At 37.6% G+C, this 20348-nt stretch overlaps 1 protein-coding gene across 2 annotated transcripts; it reads left to right on the top strand.

Moving 5' to 3' along the window:
* Positions 1 to 1574: 1574 nt before the first annotated feature.
* LOC126829696 (sodium/glucose cotransporter 4) lies at positions 1575 to 12416 on the top strand. 2 transcript variants are annotated; one of them, XM_050559792.2, is made up of 16 exons: positions 1575 to 1612; positions 2063 to 2259; positions 3030 to 3104; positions 3885 to 3989; positions 4791 to 4850; positions 5045 to 5149; positions 5476 to 5581; positions 5797 to 5877; positions 6644 to 6852; positions 7736 to 7871; positions 8141 to 8248; positions 8933 to 9083; positions 9331 to 9499; positions 9906 to 10118; positions 11177 to 11273; positions 12033 to 12416. In XM_050559792.2, the coding sequence occupies exons 2-16, from the start codon at positions 2149 to 2151 to the stop codon at positions 12233 to 12235; spliced, it is 1929 nt and encodes a 642-aa protein (XP_050415749.1). In that variant the 5' UTR covers positions 1575 to 1612; positions 2063 to 2148; the 3' UTR covers positions 12236 to 12416. The 2 variants fall into 2 exon arrangements, with proteins under 2 accessions (XP_050415749.1, XP_050415742.1); XM_050559785.2 differs by lacking the exon at positions 1575 to 1612 and having other exon boundaries at positions 1973 to 2259.
* The last annotated feature ends 7932 nt before the right edge of the window (positions 12417 to 20348 follow it).

A 20348-nucleotide genomic window follows, 5' to 3' on the forward strand; every position in this document is an offset into this window, starting at 1 on the left:
ATATATATATATATATATATATATATATATATATATATTAAGTTCCCTTAAGCCAGATCGAAGCATACCCGGTAAATGCCGTACTAGTCCGAATAGTGTAAAGGTACCATTTCCCTTTATTTCGGATTCGGCAATTAAACTTATGGTTACCTCAACTAGCGGTCAATGAAGTAGAAGAAATACATGCCAAAGGCGAATTGGGGGTCGCGTGTGTGTATGTGTGAGGAAAGGGAGGGATTTGGGGGTGTCCCTTTTTATTTAGTAGGTCTAAGTGTATATAAAATTAATTTGGGTAGAGCACACCTGGTCTTCTTTGTCATTTGGCACACTCTATTTTTAGACATCGTCATGGCAGGTTTCTTTCGACAATCTTCAGCACACTATACTTCGTTTGCAATAATATTGGCTGTCATGATCGGTTATAATTATACCTAGAACATAATAATAATATAGTCAACTTATTAAGAGGGTAGTTGATGGGAGAAGAAGTTGTATAAACGGTATATAAAATAATTCTTTGGCAGTCAAAGCTTTAACGGCGTCCCAATATGGTTTCCTTCCGCAAGCATTACCTGCACGTATTTTACACCCACTACCTAACTGTAATAACAAGAAAAACCTTGACTCAGGGGAGATAAACGGCTTTCCGATCAATTTTTAAATCAAATATTTAGTCAGTGCACGTATGTCAAACTATTTCAAAGTGATCTGAAAATTAAGAAGAAGAAAAAAGGACACTAAATCGGGATAGATGGAAACCTCCGGGGACTACGAACAAAAACTTTGAGTATTGCCTGACAGTCCCAAATGTTAAACAGTTGACGCATCGATAACGTGTCAGGTGGGCTGCTATACGGGTTCATAGATGATATTTATGTAGAATATCGTTTAATAAAAACCAAAACGGGAAGATATTGTTGTTACCTGACAACAGATACCACGTTCCACCTCACCGCACTATTAAAATCACAAATAAAGATTGTAGTCCGTACAGCTAAAGCCAAAACAATGGTTTACAAAAAGGCACGTGTCAAGAGACAAAATGCATAAAATCTTGGTTTATGAATAAGTAATATGTTTATGTGTAGGACACTAGCTATTATGATTGTTATATATAATTAATGTGACATTAGGGAACAGGTGTAATCGAGTCGTAGCACAGAACGCCCGTTTACGCAAGTAATACCCTATGACGAATTAGCATTTATTTTTTTAAAACTTTTATTATGAATAAAGACGAAATACACAATGACAAGTGAAAGAGTAATGGTGATATTTATCATAAATATTTTTAAACGTTTATTACACATTTTACCTTCTCTAACACATTAAGCATTTTATTATATTAAAATACATGTTTGATCCATGAATCCATTTAAAATTTGAACAACCAAGGAGCCTTAGCTATGCCAAATAAAATTCACGGTCACACATTTATTGTTTTAATCTGTGTGTGTGTGCACAATGCTGCTGTGTTTACTATATAGTCTCGCGTGTCATATCTTTATCTCGGATGACAAATACTTGTATAGTATATTCTTGAGTGTAAACAATGTGATATTATACTGCCAGCGTTGTTTAAACAGTTCTTAAAGTAGAATTCACAACATAGGTAATATAATAATCAAAGCAAGGGCTGGTACAATAATTTAGTAGTTTTTCAAGTGCTATTAATAATGGTAGTAATCATGAAAACCATATTAAAAATCTTATTTTAGAATACTAAAATTAAACCGCATTATAACCACATTTTTGCTCATTAAAAAGGGAGAGGTGCTAGCTTTTCGGAAATTTTCTCGATATACATGTATATTATTTACTTCTTATGTTTGCATATCTAATTATTCTTTGAAAGTTAGAGCGCTTAATTTAATTCGTTGTTTAATGACGCCACCTCTCCCCTACATTTCACCCTTTACGCAGTTTGTGAAGCAGGATTATATCAGTTTTTTTATGTTTACAGTGACGGACATTTAGGCCAACTGCGTCTATTATCAAATGACAGATTGTAAACACTACAATATTGGTTAGGTGCTGCAAAATACTTTTACATGTTGAATAGGTGGATCTAGGTCGTGTGTATTAAATAGAGATATAACGTTAACAGATGATGTTGTGAATTCATAGAAGGCTGAACGCAAAGTCACGATGGCGGACAGTGAAGTCTGTACCAAGATCAGCTCGACAAGCTACCTCCATTGGGCGGATATTTTAACTATTGTTGCATATTTTGTAGTGGTTTTGATCGTTGGTATTTTAGTAAGTATGTTTTATATGTGCAATTTACAAAATTGTGTAGATCTGGGAGGTTGTCGAATTAGGAAACGGAACAATTTTGTTTATAGGATGGTTATTTCATGTCAATACTGCCTATTTCACTTAGTTTTATTAGAAATTGTCAGGCATTTGTCAATTTCTATTTTGTGCATTTTCATTGTGTTCAACACTCTTTAGAAAGAAAAGGTAAGGCGTAATTATATAACACTTCTCACTTCGAAAATATACATAATCGTTGGCACTTAATATAATCCAATGTGCATTCCTCGATATTTGAATTTATACTTGGGCATCATGCATGTCCAGCGGTTAGGCCAAAAAATCGGAGAGGCAAATTGCCATCAATCTTCTCCAATACCATCGTGAAGGGGGCTCGGTCTGGGTTAAATCAGTAAACATTCGGCAGTGGTGGAAAAATTCAATGAAATGTCCCCCTTTCTTTACTAAAAAACTTAGATATTTAAGGAATACAAAGACTATAGTAATACTCGTATATGCATTTATTAGCCACTTCTTTATCTATAGGCTGATACATTGTTATAGTCCGGCAATCATAGCGGATTTCGTTTATAGTTCAAAACAATCTTTATGGTTATCGTCAAGCTGAAAAATGTTGTCATCAAAAATACACCCTAATTTCATTTTATAATTTTAAATTTCTGTTTCAACGGATTTTAGTGGAAAACCAACGCTACAGAAGGTTATTACTAGGACTTCTGTGAGTTATTACATGTAATTTGCTTTATTCGTAGGCAACGTTTAGAGCTAGCAGAAAAAATGATGCAAGTGGATATTTTCTGGCTGGAAAAAGCATGACATTTTTCCCGGTAAGTAAATACAACATCAAAAAAGCCAGATTGGTAACCTATATGTCCAGAACGTGTTTAATGCACGACACAGGGCCTGAACACCCATTTTAAAAACCCCAAATACAATTTTGTAACTTAGATATAGATAGTGCGGGATTTCGGATAAATGAGGCCCTGTGTTACTTAATTTATAGAGCCACTTACTTGGGCCCTGAATGAGATAGGCCCGGCTTAAGCGCACCTGAACACAATGGTAGATCCGGCGCTGTGTAGAGGCCAAACACATATGGGAGTGTACACACATATAACTACAGTGTCGTGTGTGTTATGCATCGTAGTATACAAAGGAACTTAAATATGGATTACTAGCTGTTGAAAAGGCAGGGGTTGTGCCCGTAATTCCGTAACCGGAAGTGGTAGGCCAGCGCCACCAGGCCTATTTAACTATGTTGCTCCTCGGTCTGAGCTACCCCTATACACCAAATTTCAGCCTCGGCAAGCCCCAGTGTAACCGCCCACCCTGAACAGACAGACAATCGAGGGTCACAAATATTAGTATAGGTGGGCGTAACCGGCAGAGCCGCCAGGCGACGTATAGTTTTTATTTATACCGAAGCATCTAAGCAAAATATACAGAATATGCCGTACGTCTTCGCATGACGTAATACTGTAGCTGAGTTATCATCATGCAACAGATCACCTTGATGTCCATCACGACTAGACACAATTTCCTTTTCTAAGTCTTTATACGTCCAAATATTAAATAACCGTAAATCATTTCTCTATTTATCTTTTCAGATAGGGGCCAGTATATTTGCCAGTAACATCGGAGCACCATTATTTGTTGGTCTGTCTGGTACAGCTGCAGCGTCTGGTATTGGTGGAATGATATTTGAATGGCATGTACGTTAATTGTTTTGCTTTTGCAGAATATGGTTATTCTGATTACTGTAAAGAAAATATAAAGTTTGGAGCGTTTAAAGATGGGTTCCCAGAAAAGAATTTATCGGGTTGGTATTTCCAATAAAAGTATGGCAATTTTGGTATATATGGAAAGTAGAGATATCCAATCTTACTAGAAAAATACTGGATTCCCCGAAAAACATTCATGGAGCGTATACAGGACAAAAATGCAAGGGTTCCCCTAATCAACAGCCCGACGATTATGAACTTCTGCACGCGTGATGTCAAAGGTCACAAGCGAACATTGAGCGCTTGATGTACAAGTTGATAAACTTTATGAAGAGTTAGACTTACAATACTTTCTGAGATAAAAATGGCGGAAAAAGACGCGGGTAGTGGATAATCCGAGAATTTATTTAGGATTCGATATTTGTAATAAATAGTAAGCGATTAAGGACAACATCGTCTTATGTATGCAATGAATTCTCCTCTGACTCCCAAGAGTAAACATGGCCTGGTTTGATCGAATTTTAATAGCAGGACATTCCTTCGCAATTACAATGTTTGAGAAGGATTTGAAGCATAATTATGACAAATTAATTAGTTTGAATATGTTTTTAGTCCATATATACCTTTAAATCACCCGGTTTGTACGCGGGAACCCATCTTTAAAACATGTCCAAGATTTGAATTCAGTGTAGTGTTCTATATTAAGCAGTAACAGGTAAAATCATCTTTGTATGCTATATTATGATAATACAAATTTACATTCTTTGCTGAAAACTTATATATTACTTTCAGGCTATTCCTTTCATATTGATGTTAGCATGGGTTTTCATACCAGTATTTACTTCATCAGGAGTAAGTGATCTTCAGCGTGTTTTATTTACTACTTTACAGTAGCAATACTGAATATGAACTTAATGTAGTTCTTGAAAATCCATCTTAGGCATAGTAACTATTCTAATTACCCCCCCCCCCCCCAAAAAAAAAAGAAGTAATAATTATATTCAGGAATATTTAGTAAGACAAAATGAATTCATTTCTGTTTCCAGGTGTTCACGATGCCAGAATATTTACAGAAACGTTATGGTGGAACAAGATTACGTATTTATCTATCCGTGTTGTCTATAGTGCTTTATATAATCACAAAAATATCAGTAAGTAGCAAATAAATGATCATATTTTAAAACACTGGTACTCTAGGGTCACTGCATTCAAGAACTAGGAGGGTCTGTACTCTCTAAAGTCAGCCATAACCAGCGTTGGTATTGGTAAGCCCAATTCTCTTTGAAACCCTTCCAAACTCCAGAAAACCAAAGGTTCACCAATATCCTAGGAAGGGAATGCACGACACTTCTTGACCCAGCAGGTTTTTCTAGTATGAATTAGTGCACCATCAGTACCTCTCTGTATACACACCAGTCACCATCTCTCTTCTATGACAAATTGTATTCATTGTTCATCCATTACATGATCTGTATAGGTAGAGATGTATGCTGGTGCTGTTTTTGTACAGATGTTATTCGGATGGAGTATGTATGCTTCTGGTATCTTAGTTCTGGTATTTTCAGCTGCATTTACAATGACCGGTATGTACTTTCTCGTCCTAGTTGATAGTTCAAAATTCATTTTCATATTAATAAATATGCAATTAAATTATTGACTGAAATATTTTTGTATCGTCGGGCATCCCACTAAAATGTGCATGTAGACATTATTTCATTTGTTTACACCCTAAACTTTGCATTTTGACAGCCAGAAAATATTACAATTAATTCAGTTGTTGTTTTTTTTTTGTTCACAGGAGGTCTTACGGCTGTTATGTTTACGGATACACTACAAACGATTGTGTTAACAGTTGGCGCCGCGGTTCTTTTGTTCAAAAGTAAGTCATGGTGCAACCATATTCGGTGCTGACCATTGTGATTCATGACATTTAAAGATTCGGAATAAAACATGAAATTAAATGCTACGTAGCTTCCATTGTGGACGGATAGGGAAGGTGTGCTTTGGAATTTGGGTGGATGATAAACTCAAACCACATGTAAAGGTTCATCTAAAGAATCCATTGGAAGTTGAATTTTAAACAAGATTATTTCTTTGTGGTAGAAATTCCCCTGCCTACCATTGCGCACATAACACACGTTAGGCTAAAACTGACTGGAGGACTGCGGTGATTATACCCTAATTTCAATTCCCTTTTTTCTGAAATGAAATTGGGTTTAACGTCCTACTGTTCTGCTCCTATGCTGGGCTAATGAAGACGGGCATACACCATACAGTGTGCTATGAGGGAAATTTTGCCCGGGCAGCGGCACTATCGCCTACTCTTATATCGAATTCAAACTGCCAAGGGATCTTTTACGTGCATTCCAATGTATACACGGGACCTCGGTTTTTCGTCTCATCCGAAGGACTAGACAGCTGTCCCTGTCAGGCCCTCTGTCCTGCATCACTGACAAGGGGGGACCACGCCGGATAATCTGGATGAACTTTCTCGGCCAATGCAGGGATCGAACACCCGACCTCCAGGCTATCGAGCCAGCGTCTTACCCACTTAGCCCGTGATCCCCTCCTTTTTTTTCTAATAAATAAGTCATGATTAAGATGTCCAATTTACTCTATAGTGTTTTCTATTCTATATAATATAGGTTTAACAGAAATTGGTGGTTATGAATATCTTCAACCTAAATATATGGAAGCGATACCGAATACTACACGACATGGTAACTCGAGCTGTGGTGTACCACGTCCGGATTCCTTTAGTTTATTACGTGAGCCACTGAACTCAGATTATCCTTGGCCAGGAACTCTAATTTTTAACATACCTAGCGATATCTGGTTTTGGTGTTCTGATCAGGTAGACACAAAATGAGGTTTGGGTGTATGTGGAGAGGGGGGGGGGGGGGGTTATTAGATTAGATAAAGTTTATAAAGGCATTCAGAGCCGCCTTAACAGCTAAAAAGGCCGCCATGCAAAGCAATGCACTGGGGCCCAAATCTACATACCCTGGCGAATGCCAATATCAACCTGTAACACTATAACACATACTATGTAAAGTTGATATCGTTGACTTAGCAACAAATAACTTTTATCAATGAAAATATACGCTACTAACTGATCAAAGTCGTCATTATACATAATGTGTATTAGTCAGTTAAAATTGTTAGTAATCAGGCAGTAGTCCTAAAGTAGGTGTTTTGTCACTAAGGTGTTAAAACCGTGATTATTGCATGATATACACCACCATTGTCCAGGTTTGTGTATTCAATAGTGATGGGTGTTATAATCAGTCACGCTTTTACACCAGTATTGACATCTTTTACAGCTAGTTATAACTTCTAACCACTTTCTATACATACTAAACATTAGTTTATAATAATGACCACTTATATGATTCTGAAAGGCCCAGGTTCACAAGTCAGGGGGATCAGCTTACTGGTGATATTTATAGTTTAGCATAGTATAGTATTAGCAGCAAGTGACAACTACAGATTAGTATGGGCCGTATGGGACCTATCGTGTTCCCGCGTTAAACGACCCTGCTGCCATCAATGGATGTTGGAGTTCAATTTCAAGGCATGGCACATAAACTTTATCAGATCAAATTGTTCCAAAAGCTCAAATTAATTAAAAATACTAAACGGTATAAAACCAAGGAGGTAATCAAGTTCAACGGAATCTATTCAACGAAAACCAAAGCAGTAGTATTAAAACCGGTATCGATAATTTTCTTTTTCAGATAATGGTACAGCGATCTCTAGCAGCCAAAAACTTATCACATGCTAAAGGTGGATCCATAGTTGCTAGTTACTTGAAGATTTTACCTTTCTTTTTATTTGTGGTGCCTGGGATGGTGGCTAGAATATTATACCCAGGTAATGGAATTTGTCGAAACAATGTTCTTGTCATTCGAAATAGATTAGTGTTATTAATTGCATGATAACATACAGCGTGAGTTATAAATCAGGTTTGATGGCGTGGGCAACATCTCAGGCGGTCGCAGGGCGACGCATATTCCAGAAGCAATGGCCCGAGAAATCCATCTCTAACTTTTGAGTGGGATTAGATCTAATCAAATTAAACACTGTGGTGAGTATAAGGGCGACAGAGTACTGTATTTTAATAGGTGTTATTTTTGTTTTAGATGAAGTGGCGTGTGCTGATCCTGCTATCTGTGAATGTATTTGTGATAATCCAGCAGGTTGTTCTAATATAGCTTATCCATTGCTCGTACTTAGGATTCTTTCTCCAGGTGAGACGACTTACGTCAGCTTAAATAAGCCAATCCTTTCCGAATTCAAAATTCTGTCGTTATGTTCCTACAGATTTTCAAACCATAATCCTAATACGAGAATTTAATTTTACCAGATGACGCGGATACATAAGGGCTGTCATTCGCAAGCCCGTAACAAAGTATTTCCGTATTTCATTGTATCAAATCCTAAAACCATGTATTTTCCTATTTAGATTCTTGAAAATCATACTCACTGAAGCGACGGCACTTTGTTATCCACTGACAATGATATAAACAATATTCATGACTTTTCTGAGCTACATTATTTGATTTACCGTTTCGTTTCTTAAATATGTTAACATTATGATAGAATGAAGTTTGATATCCGGTTTTCACGAGTCACTCAGTACATTTAAAGGCATATGTACACCAAGGATCATTCGTTGGCACGTCATGAGTTTGATTGTAAGTTTTCTCCCAGTTTTAAACACCAACGAAACTAGCTGCTTAATCTCTAGTATAGGTTATGCCCATTTCTCTGTCTTAGTATATCCCTCCTTGTTTGTGACCCCATTACTCGACGTAGAGTTAATTTGAGCTGGGTTTCATTTAGATGCCAGAAACTGGGGTGCTTGGCGAAAAAGTGAACACGAAAAAAATTCCTGTTGCTGATCAGAATATCATAATATTCTTATTCTTTAGGTTTACGTGGATTAATGTTGGCTGCTCTGTTTGCTGCTGTTATGAGTACATTGACGTCTGTGTTTAATAGTGCTAGTTCTATATTTACCATGGATTTATGGAGAAGATTCAGGAAACACGCTAGAGAATGGGAACTACTTCTCGTTGGAAGGTACAATTGATCTTAAATTATACATTAAAGGGCTTTAGAACGACAGTTGGTCATAATTAAAGAATCAATAAGTAAACTTCACACTGCCAGTAAAACGTCCAAGGTAAACGTTTTAGGCCATATTATTCGGAAGGATATGGATGTTGCATTATTTCTTCATATGTAACAATTTCTTATTTCTGATAACAGAGCCCAAACTTAAAATATATTTACTTTAAGTTTCAATAATTAGTTGTGTTTTATATAGATTAGTAGTGTTGGTATTGGTTGGTTTGTCCATTATATGGATACCAATAATGCAAGCAGCACAAGGTGATGAACTATGGCAGTATTGGCAAGGTATGATGAGTGCTGTAGGACCACCGTGGGCAATGGTGTTCATAATGGGCTTCTTCTGGAAGCGAACCACTGAACAGGTACATGTATATTAATGTTGTGCTCTGTATTAGGCAATTAATTTGTGACACTAATTTGTAAAGTGATGAATGCTGAATAGTTTGTGCATTGGTAATTGAATATTCAGTATTTAGTTGCCCGTGACAGTCGGATAGGTTAGACCGAATAGAACCGTCAGCAAGAAAGTGTGCATACCCGTTTGAGGACCTATAGAAATTGTCGTGCACGTAAATGATCCCTTTCGGTACGGAATTCTCCTGGTTTTAAGATGATATTGGTAAAATATGTTCAGTATTTAATACTCTTCAGCTTGTCTTGCTTCAACAATAATATATCCTAGAATTTTTATCATTAATTGTTTTTTGATAACAATCAAGTCTACATAATTATTGCCGGATGTATGTATGATCATATCCTTCGTTTCAGGCAGCATTCTATGGGATGTTGGTAGGTCAGGCTTTAGGGTTTTCCAGACTAATTATGTCTTTTGCTTACCCAGCCCCGCCTTGTGGAACACTCGACGATAGACCTTATTTTCTGAAAATTCATTTCTTGTATGTGGCTGCCATGGAAACAGCAGTTGCAGGAATATGTATGATCGCGATAAGTTTGAAAACAGTACCACGTCCCAGTTCAAAGGTAGTTAGATATACATGTACATTAATATGGAAGTATTACATTATTTGAATGTTGAATTAATATATTGAATTCTGACGTTAATTCCACATACGAGTTAAATCGTACCCTTCGAGAACTTGTTTATGTCGATGGCACCTTCTGTTTTAGCCAATTCTCTGTTTATTTTGAACCAGATTTACCTCGAAAATAATTCGTCACTCCTGGCAATGAAAATACGGCATTATTCTTTTTGTATCAAAAACGACAGCAATGGTCATTGTAAAAGTAAAATATAACATTAAACACACATTATGCAAGAGCTAAATCTGCCTATTGCAGGTCTTTCTTTAGGCCTGAAATGTTATCTAAATTATTAATTAGACATTAATTAACCTATCCAGGCCATACTTAACTCTAGGTGGCAGCGCTAGCCTGCGCTCTTTAGTGGATTATAAGCCGATTTAATGCATAACTTTCCTTCTCGATTAAACGATTAAATGGATAATCGAGACTATGCTGTTTATCGGTCTGACTTTAGTAATGATTACCGAGGCTTATGGGAATTTCAGTCGCTTAGTTCTCGGTTCATAGTGGATCAATTTGAATGAAATTTTCACCAAATTGCCTTTACATTATCTAGTTTTTAACTATTATAGCGAGAACTGCCAACTCGTTACCGAATCTCCCATAATGTATCTTTAATTGGACTGTGGTAGTTAATCAATGGAATGTTCATTAAGATGTCAAGGCGTTCTGGGCGAAAAACCGACATCACCCGTGTACACATTGGTGTGCACGTAAAGAAACCTTGACAGGCGGAACTCGATTAAGGGTAGACTGAAACACCGCTGCCCGGGCATATTAACCCTTCCTAGCATTACACACGTGGTTATAGAAACATAAACAACCGACGCATTGTGTTGACGAGACGTTGGACCCCGTTCAATTAATTTCGATAAACTAAACGCACTGCCGTTATACGTATTATCAGTGTAGTAAATATATTTTTACTAATTCTTGGATTAATTAAAATCTATTATTTGAAGGCTCTGATACATATCATTGTATATTTATTACAGTTACACCGTGTAACATGGTGGACACGACATGATGAACAGATGCCAGATTTATCCGGTGATGAAGATGATGATTCTCAACAGGATAAAACTGTAAAAGGTACGGATTATGGCTGACCTGATAAAAGCATAATTATTCAAAGTACAACGGTTCATCAAAATACACGTTTATTCAATCAACCAAGACGAGGCAGTGTGGATCATGTGACAACAGTAGATCATGTGATACGGTCCATTCCGTTCGGCCAATAATTATATGTACAATTCCCTCGTGCCTACTTTAGGCCCTACATGACCATGCATAGTAAGCGGGGATTACAGCATTGTTTCATAATATTTATGCTGGTTCGGAAAACAAGTAATTTTTCTGAGAAATATTTATAGTTGAAACAGAAATTCAGTAAACCAAATAAAACCAAAGAAAAATCACGTGGGCTCGAATGATTTTAAAATGGCGGCATACGTTGTATTTAATAAACTGTCCTAGTACTTTAATGTTGTACAGGCAACGCCTTTCGGGTCACATAGCCTATCAATAAGAGTTTTTCGGGCTTGGAAGACCATGTCACTTCCATATCAGTTACGATTCAGAATGTGACATGTTACACTCGCTATTTCAAATTTATCTTTTAATCAGATAAAAGATAAACGGTAAACAAACACTGATATGAAAAGGCAGCTACATGATTTTGTTTTCTGTTTATTTGAATGAATGTGCACTAGGCTTTAAATGAACGCTTAATAGCACAGTAACAAATAGTCGTATAGTTTTAAAGTTGACGATGTGAATCGGTTAGATTCCTCATTTCTAGTTAATGCTGTTTATTAGTCTTCTATTTTACATGAATTTCTCCTATAGAGCATGGTGAATGTACTCGTCGTGTTATGGTTTGTTGTGGTATGTCAGATGATTCACAGATCAGAAGAACTCCTGAAGAGATTAAAGCTATTCAAAATAAAATGACTTCTATTAAAGAAAGTCCTAAATGGAAAACTTTCTTAGATATTAATGGAATTATTCTAATTGCTGTAACGGCTTTTGTTATTGGTTTTTATCATTAATGTATTCGTTCAAATAACAAATCTTTGTTCATTTATTGTATCTTTCCTTTCCAAAAGTACGATAAATACTGTAAACACCCGAAAAAATACCGTAAAACAGCCAGGGACACTATATAAAAAGAAAATCTGAAAAACTACTACACAAATGATGTGAGTAATAAAATAAAATAATGGGACCAAATATCTCTTGGACAAATCCCCCCCCCCTCCAAAAAAAAGAAATATGCAGCAAAGCCCCCCACCCCCACCATCGAATACCCCCTCCAAAACACCTACATATCTGTCACCCCTCCCTATGAAATATCCCTCTCAGAGTCGGATTCACTTCCCGCTCAGCTATATAGTAAATTTGTGAAACAACACATTTTTACAAAAAAAGTGTCAAGGTCCTCTTGTGCTTTATCCTTTATCATCAGATAGTGGGATGGGTGGGCATTCAAAGCGCGAGATAATGATGTAGGCATATGTGATATCACAATTAATGCTTTGCGACAATGAAACTGAATCACAATGTCATAGTATTAATTCATAATAAAAAGTGACGTCAAACGGGGTGTTGGAATTCTCTCTTTAAAAAGGTCAGTGTGTATGTATATACGCTAAAATGGCGATAGAGGCCATGTAATTCTCGAAAAAAAATCAAGGCCGGGGGTTGGGGAAGGGGGAACTGTTTGGCCGAAAAAGTGCAGCTTGATTGTCCAATGTCGCTCGGATGATCTATAATACCGAGGTCCCCGTGTTCACATTGGTTCGACCCCGCTCTTTGACCGAACAAGAACATCTCGATTTTCTCACGTCGTTCGGATGGTATATCATGTACCAGGAGTCTGGGTATACATCAGTTGGACTGGTTGGGGAAATGAAACCAAGCAGTGTATTAGAACACCTTTATTACATAACGCAATATTCTTATCTGGAGAGCATGCGCAATACATACTAAGTGTAGACTGGAATAACCAGAGGCTAGAGATTGCCATTCAATTGAGACTTCTGGCATATTTCGCCGAACATAACTGATTATAGTAAAGATAGGTTGCCAGGCAACGAAACATACGCCCACAGCAGCTAACTCGTCCGGGCAGTCAACAAGAGTTGTCACATATTTTTACTTTTTTCGGTAATGAAACATTTATAATACATTAAAATCTGATTAAGAGTAACAACTCATTAAGTAATTATCAGAAAACCAATAGAATTTGTTTGGTTTTTATCAAGTTTTGCCCCATGCTAACGTTTAGTATAGGAAACTTTTAACATCATGGATTTAGCTGTTCAAGTCATAAAAATTCATTGAAAATCAATAAACTTGTTTGTCTCAAGACCTTACACTCTGTGTATGAATCTGAAGTCAATCGGATGATAACTTTAGCTTCTAGAGGGTCACAAGGTTTTTAAAAGTGATCAAGGGCCATAACTTTGGCAGTAATTATCGAAAATCGTTGTAAATCAATATGATTCTTCGTCTCATGACCTCAAACACTCTGTATCAATTTAAAGTCAATCGGATATTAACTTTAGCCTCGAGAGCATTTACAAGATTTTTTGAAGTGTTCAAGGGCCATAACTCTGGCAGTAATTATCAAAAATCTCTGAAAATGAAATAAACTTCTCCGTCTCATGACCATAAACACCGTGTATAAATTTAAACTCAATCGGATATTAACTTTAACCTCTAGAGCGTCCACAAGATTTTTCAAAGTGATCAAGGGCCATAACTCTGGCAGTAATTATCGGAAATCGCTGAAAATCAATAGGCTTCTTCACCTCATGACCTTAAACACTGTGTATAAATTTAAAATTAATCGGATATTAACTTTGACCTCTAGAGCGTCCATAAGATTTTTTAAAGTGATCAAGGGCCATAACTCTGGCAGTAATTATCGGAAATCGCTGAAAATCAATAGGCTTCTTCGTCTCATGACCTTAAACACTGTGTATAAATTTAAAGCCAATCGGATATTAACTCTGACCTCTAGAGCGTCCACAAGATTTTTTGAAGCAATCAAGGGCCATAACTCTGGCAGTACTTATCGGAAAACGCTGAAAATCAATAGGCTTCTTCGTCTCATGACCTTAAACACTGTGTATACATTTAAAGTCAATCGGATATTAACTTTAGCCTCTAGAGCGTCCACAAGCAATTGTGGACGCCGGACCGATGGACCGACGGACGGACGGACGGACGGGGGCGACGACAATATACGACCACATTTCAGCCCCATGTTCAATTTGCTCATAGTTTTTCTCACCGACCGCTAAATTTCTTGAAGCAAAAGCTACAGGTTTAAGTTCACCATGTTGTTTCTGCTGTAATACAGCTCCAATACCAACAGGTGAAGGTGCTCAAGACAATACCAAATCAGCTTCAGGGTCATAATGAACTAGTACAATATCATTTGTAATCAAATCTTGAACTTTCTGAAATGTAGAATTATGTTTCTTTTGGCATATAAATATCTTATTAGATTTTAACAATTCATACAATGGGGCCATATGATGAACAAGGTTAGATTGAAAGCGAGAATAATAATTCACCAAACCGATAAATAAAATTAACTGCGATATGTTAATTGGAGGAGGAGCCTCTTTAATTGCTTTACTTTCGATTCAGTAGGGTGTATACCTTCAGCTAAAATTTTAAAGCCTAAATATTGAACATTAGTCAAAAGTAATTTACACTTTGCTTTTCGTAGTTTTTTCAAACCACACTCCCGTCCTGTATGCTTGTAAATACAGCCTGTACATTGTATAGATTTTCTTTTTTTTAATTCTGTCCCGTAATAATAATGTCATCAAGGTAAGCACGTTCACCATCTTCAAAACCGTCTCGATTGCTCGTTTAACATAAACGAGCAGCTGAACTCAAACCAAACAGAAGTCTTCAATATTTAAATAAACCACTAGGAGTATTAAATTTATAGGTGTTAGGGTGTCTTGAACTTTCATCTAAGGCACATTGAAGATATGCTTGAGACAGCCATTTAGAAACTGCACCGGTGTCCAATTGAAAATTTACAATTTTAGTATCTACCGTAACATTTACAATGTACATGGAATAAAACATCTGTGGTGTCAGAATTAACAACTAAATTAGCACAATTCTGCTTTTTATTCTTTCTTTTCCTAGAACTTTGTTTATTCTTCAATTGATATGTCTGGACAAACAAATATTTGCTATGTGTCCATTTTTATAACAGTAGTGACACCCTGCACTGATAAAACGACAATCATCAGATTAATGTGAATCTCCACCACAGCGAAAATATGGTTTGACATTTTTACTAGTATAACCCGACCTTATTTAAAGACAAATCACTGGTACTTGAGCCTTGTAAAACGGATGCATATCACGTCGCAAATTCTTGTGCAACAGTTATTGTATAAGCCTTATCAAAATTTAAATCAGTTTCTAATAAAAGTCTACGTTGGATACGTTCATCACCTATCCTACAATCTATTCTCTCTTAAAACGTCATTTAAAGATTTGCCGAAATTGCATTTCCCGGCTAGTTTACGTAATTCGGAAACATACAGCTATGAAACTTAAAACGTTGAGCAGCTTCTGAAGGTGTCGGTGCAAAGAAATTTTGTATTATAGTTTCGTGAGATGTACTTGCCAGTTTATCCGGAGAAAGTAGACTTCTTAAAACTGAATAAGTATGGTCCTACGACACTGAAAAGAACAGCGCGTAAAGTGAAAAAATTTTTTTTATTTCATCTACTTGGCAAAATAAAGTGCCCGAAATCTAATAAAACACTAATTTTACGGGCTGGAACAGCAGTAAAACGCGTTTGCTGCCGTCAAATATTCCAAAATTTTCTTCGGGGGTCCATACAAGGTCAGTTCTGCTTCTTCACCTCTCGAAGAAAACCGGCGCCGCTGTCTGTAAACCTGAAATTTTTTCGGGCATTTCTAGTTGTTCTTCCCGAACTGTCATTGAGCCCTAATAAAACACTAATTTTACTTTTCTTTTAATTGAATACCACAAATTTGTACTGAGTTGACTATGCATTAAAACATTTTGTCTGGAGCCACTCTACTTTGTGCGACATATTTCGAGCATCGATTATTATTTGTGAATGCAGCTGCAACGGTCTGATTGGATGGTTGGAATTCAGAATGGGATTTCGGTTACAAAACCATTGGATACTTTTGGAGTTGCTTACACGGGCTAGAATAGCAGAAAACGCATTTGCGGTGGTTAGATTTTCAAAATTTTCTCGGGGAGGGTGAGGCCCCGAGGGTGAAGCCCCCCCCCCCATACTCCGTGACGATTGATTGGTTGTTTGGAATTCGGGTCAGCCAGATAGGCTATATTGGACCAAATTGAAGTTGCTGTATTCACAGACTGGAATAGCAGGAAAACGCGTATGCGGCTGTTAAATTTTCAAATTTTCTCCAAACGGTCCCGTCTCCGTGGATTGTAAACGATTGATCTTTTGTTTGGAATTCGAGTCAGCCATCTTAATTAGGCTATATTAGACCACTTTGAAGTTGCTTTGTTCGCGGGCTTAAATAGCGGGAAACTATGTTTGCAGCCGTCAAATATTCAAAAAATTTCTTGGGGGTTGGGTGGGGTCGGGTGGACAATACAAGGGAAGCTCTGCTTTTTCGCTTCTCGAGGAATATCGGCGTCGCTGTCTGTACACCCGAAATTTTTTCGGGCATTTCGGGTTCTGCCCCCCCCCCCCCTAACTGTCATCGAGCCCGTGCGCCTATGGCACGTGCATTGACTGCATCATGGTTCGATCCATCATCCCAGATTTAATTACTTGATAAATCGTTTGCTTGGAGGTACTGCTCTAATCTTTCAACGTATTGTTCCCTATCAGATCTTTCTCCGCTAAATTGTTCTATCTGACCAAAAGTAGCCATATTTGTACCAATATCCCATCCTCGTCGCCAATTATCATGTACCAGGATTATCAAATTATTAGTTACCACCCATTACATGATAATTTGATATGCGTCAAAAATACACGTATACCACTAAACAATAAATAAAGACAATAGCAACACACATTTTACCTATTTGTATTGATTATCACATTGGTAGTTACATCCTTTGGCTTGTTATGTGTGTTATCGCCCATATTGTGCCTAATAATCTCATTCGTCTAATATACGGAACATTAGGCAATCTGCTGTTCCGATTAGCGGTTTTAACATCGGTAATTCGCTGATATGTGTTCTTGGCCTTTTTGCCGATATCCAATAGAATCGGTAAAAAACATTCGAGTTGTGAACAAATCATTCGCTCTTGCTTGGCAATCGGTCCTTTAATTTTAGTTTCCTTGCGTGTGACTATACATGATAAAAAATTGAACTCCTGTTTGAGATTTCGGGTTTCCCACATGCGGCTTATTTTCCTGGAGGAATACCACCCTTTCCGCGCATGAGCATACACTAATGTACAAAAGCCCAACCCGATAAAACCTCTGAATGCAACATGGAATAAACCCACTGCATAATGACTAACATGGAGAACGATATTCCATATGGTTCACAGGAACATGTACGACATGGTTAACACAGCGGGGCAAGCTGATCCTATTACGTCACCAAACACTGAGCTTATTCCAAAAATACAAGATGATAAACTTGCGCAATACCTACGCCCGTATTAAGGCTACTTTTATTTCAACTGTTTCTAATAAGTAATAACAATTTTACAAACTATCAAATAAACAAGGTTCCTCGCGATATTCATTTTCCTATCAAATGTATAAAAAGATGTCATCAAACCGGGTTGGTATATCAAAATATCTATTAATCATCATTATAATCACACACTCACTAAAAGTTTAATCTCTCGTAATTTCCACGAATTGTCAAAAGCATTTCAGCCATATTGGGGTCCAATCTATTCCGTTTCTCGTCGTACAAATCCCCCGCCTCGCTAAACAACCTTTCACTTGGTACACTAGAAGGAGGGACACACAAATATTTTGCGGCTAACTTTGCCAGTATGGGATAGCGATGACGATTGATCTTCCAAAATGCCAATGGTTCTTCCGATCTTCCCAGTATCGGCTCTGTTGAATAAAGAGTCAGTTCATTATTAATACTGATACCCGTGTGTGACATCTGAGGGGCACCTTGTTCTTTGACAAACTCGTCGAACTCGTCATCGATAGCTGATTTTGTTGGCGTTGATGGTTTGGGGCTTTCTTGTAGCCCTCTCCAGAGCTCGGTTTTCTCCACGTCTCCTTCTTCCATCAACCATCGTACTACCGTCTTCTCCGTGTCGTCTGCCTTAAAAAACAAGGCCTTATATCTTGGGTCCAAATACGTGGATAGAACAAGGAGTTTATTCTTTTCCACATCTTCGTACCTGTTATTCAAAGATTTAAGTAGGCCCCCAGTTAGATTCTGTGTTGCCTTATCATTCGTATGTTTAGCAAGAGATCTTTGTAGCATATAAACGGATGGAATAACCATTGACGTGGATGACCCATCTTCTGATGCGTGTCTGGTTAATTCCTCAAATTTCTGGAGTGTTGTTATAAGGGTATCGGCTATATTCCACTGATCCGCTGTGATTTGGGGTATATCTTCTGAACTTGCGTAATCAACTATAGCAGCCTTCTGCCCCAGCATTCTTTTCAACATATAAAATGAACTATTCCACCTGGCTTGTGAGTCTTGAATGATAATTTGATCGGGCAAACCGTGTTTTACTTGCAGTTCCCTAAGCCGGTAACATGCTGATGGTGAGTGTTTAAAATGTCCCGCAACCTTTCTAAAAATGGCAAGTGTGTCTATTACGGTTGTTTGGAATAAGATGCCATCGTTAATGACCAATTGGAGTGTGTGGATAAAACAATTTTGATGACTGATTCCTGTTAAATCATGACCGACAACCGTATGTTTGGCGTTTCCCCTGATGATTGTCACTACTTGATCCATGTTGATAGACCATATATTCAACATCCTTGAAATTTGCTCACTTATGGCTTCTATAGTATGAATTCCTTCAACCGAGGAAGCGTTCAGTGCGGCACGTTTCCTCGAAAAGTCCTTGTCGATCCAGTGGGCTGTAAGGCTCATAAGGGAATTAGGTCCAGCACTTGAGGACCAAGTGTCTGTCGTCAAACTAAGATATATGACATCGACCAGTTCGTCTTTGATTTGAGACTTCAGTTTATCGTATAAAGTCGGAATCATCTGTCTGCTGATCTCTTGTTTTGACGGGATTTTATAACGTGGTTCTAGGGTTGCCGAATATCTACGGAAACCAACATCTTCTACAACTGACAACGGCTGAAGATCTATCGCAATCATCTGAAGCAATTTACTGTTCGCACGTTGCGTTCGGGCATCCGCCTTTGACCAGGGAGTAACTTTTCCGTCTACCATTTCCGTAATCTGTATTTGGCGAGGCTTCTTGGCTTGCTTTGGTTTCGAAGCAGATATAATATTATCTTTTTCTATGGCCTTTCTTTTTGATGTTTCTGCCTCTTTCTGTGCTGCTAGGAATTCTAAATATTCTATCCCGTGGTTCGAGCGTAGATGACTCATCAAGTTTGACGTTGTGTAATTCTTTACGCTGGTACCTCCTCGGGAAATTGAAGCGTAGCAAATCTGACAGTTGGCCTTACTTTGCTCACTGTCACTGACCGTGAAATAGTTCCAAATCTTACTGCTTCGCGGCATTGTTTTGGTTTCATCCGACTAATTCACTGCTGGTGTTTTCTGCTCGCTTGTCATAAGGCAATCTGTAGCTAATAGTAGCTTGGCTATCGCTTTGTTTACGCGTAAAAGAGAAGAGAAGGGGGCTATCACGTGATTGTCGCGTGATCACACCACAGTAAGAAGCCTGACCTAATAATTCCTTCAATAAACATCGTGTTCGTATTTGATCCCCGAGATAAAATAGTTCCCCTCGTTTCCCTACTAACAATGACAATTATTTATCATGACATTCGATGCATTTTAATGGGTGTTCTTTTTTATATCCGTCATTATCGGTAATTGTATCTGTATTGACCGATAGGCCCTATATTTCGCAGTCAGCGTCTGCTATCGGTAAAACCAGTAGTGTCTTATCGGCTCGTCACGCATATCGAGTGTAAATCGTAGTCATGGTTACATTGGTTGGTATGTGTGTGT

The sequence above is a fragment of the Patella vulgata genome, chromosome 1 (assembly GCF_932274485.2).
Source record: "Patella vulgata chromosome 1, xgPatVulg1.2, whole genome shotgun sequence".
NCBI lineage: Eukaryota > Metazoa > Mollusca > Gastropoda > Patellidae > Patella > Patella vulgata.

Excerpts from the sequence above, each read along its gene's own strand:
- LOC126829696 (XM_050559792.2), top strand. The coding sequence starts at position 2,149 with ATGGCGGACAGTGAAGTCTGTACCAAGATCAGCTCGACAAGCTACCTC. Across the intron at positions 7,872-8,140 it reads GGCTAGAATATTATACCCAG|ATGAAGTGGCGTGTGCTGAT; the intron begins GTAATGGAATTT and ends TTTTTGTTTTAG. Across the intron at positions 11,274-12,032 it reads ACAGGATAAAACTGTAAAAG|AGCATGGTGAATGTACTCGT; the intron begins GTACGGATTATG and ends TTTCTCCTATAG.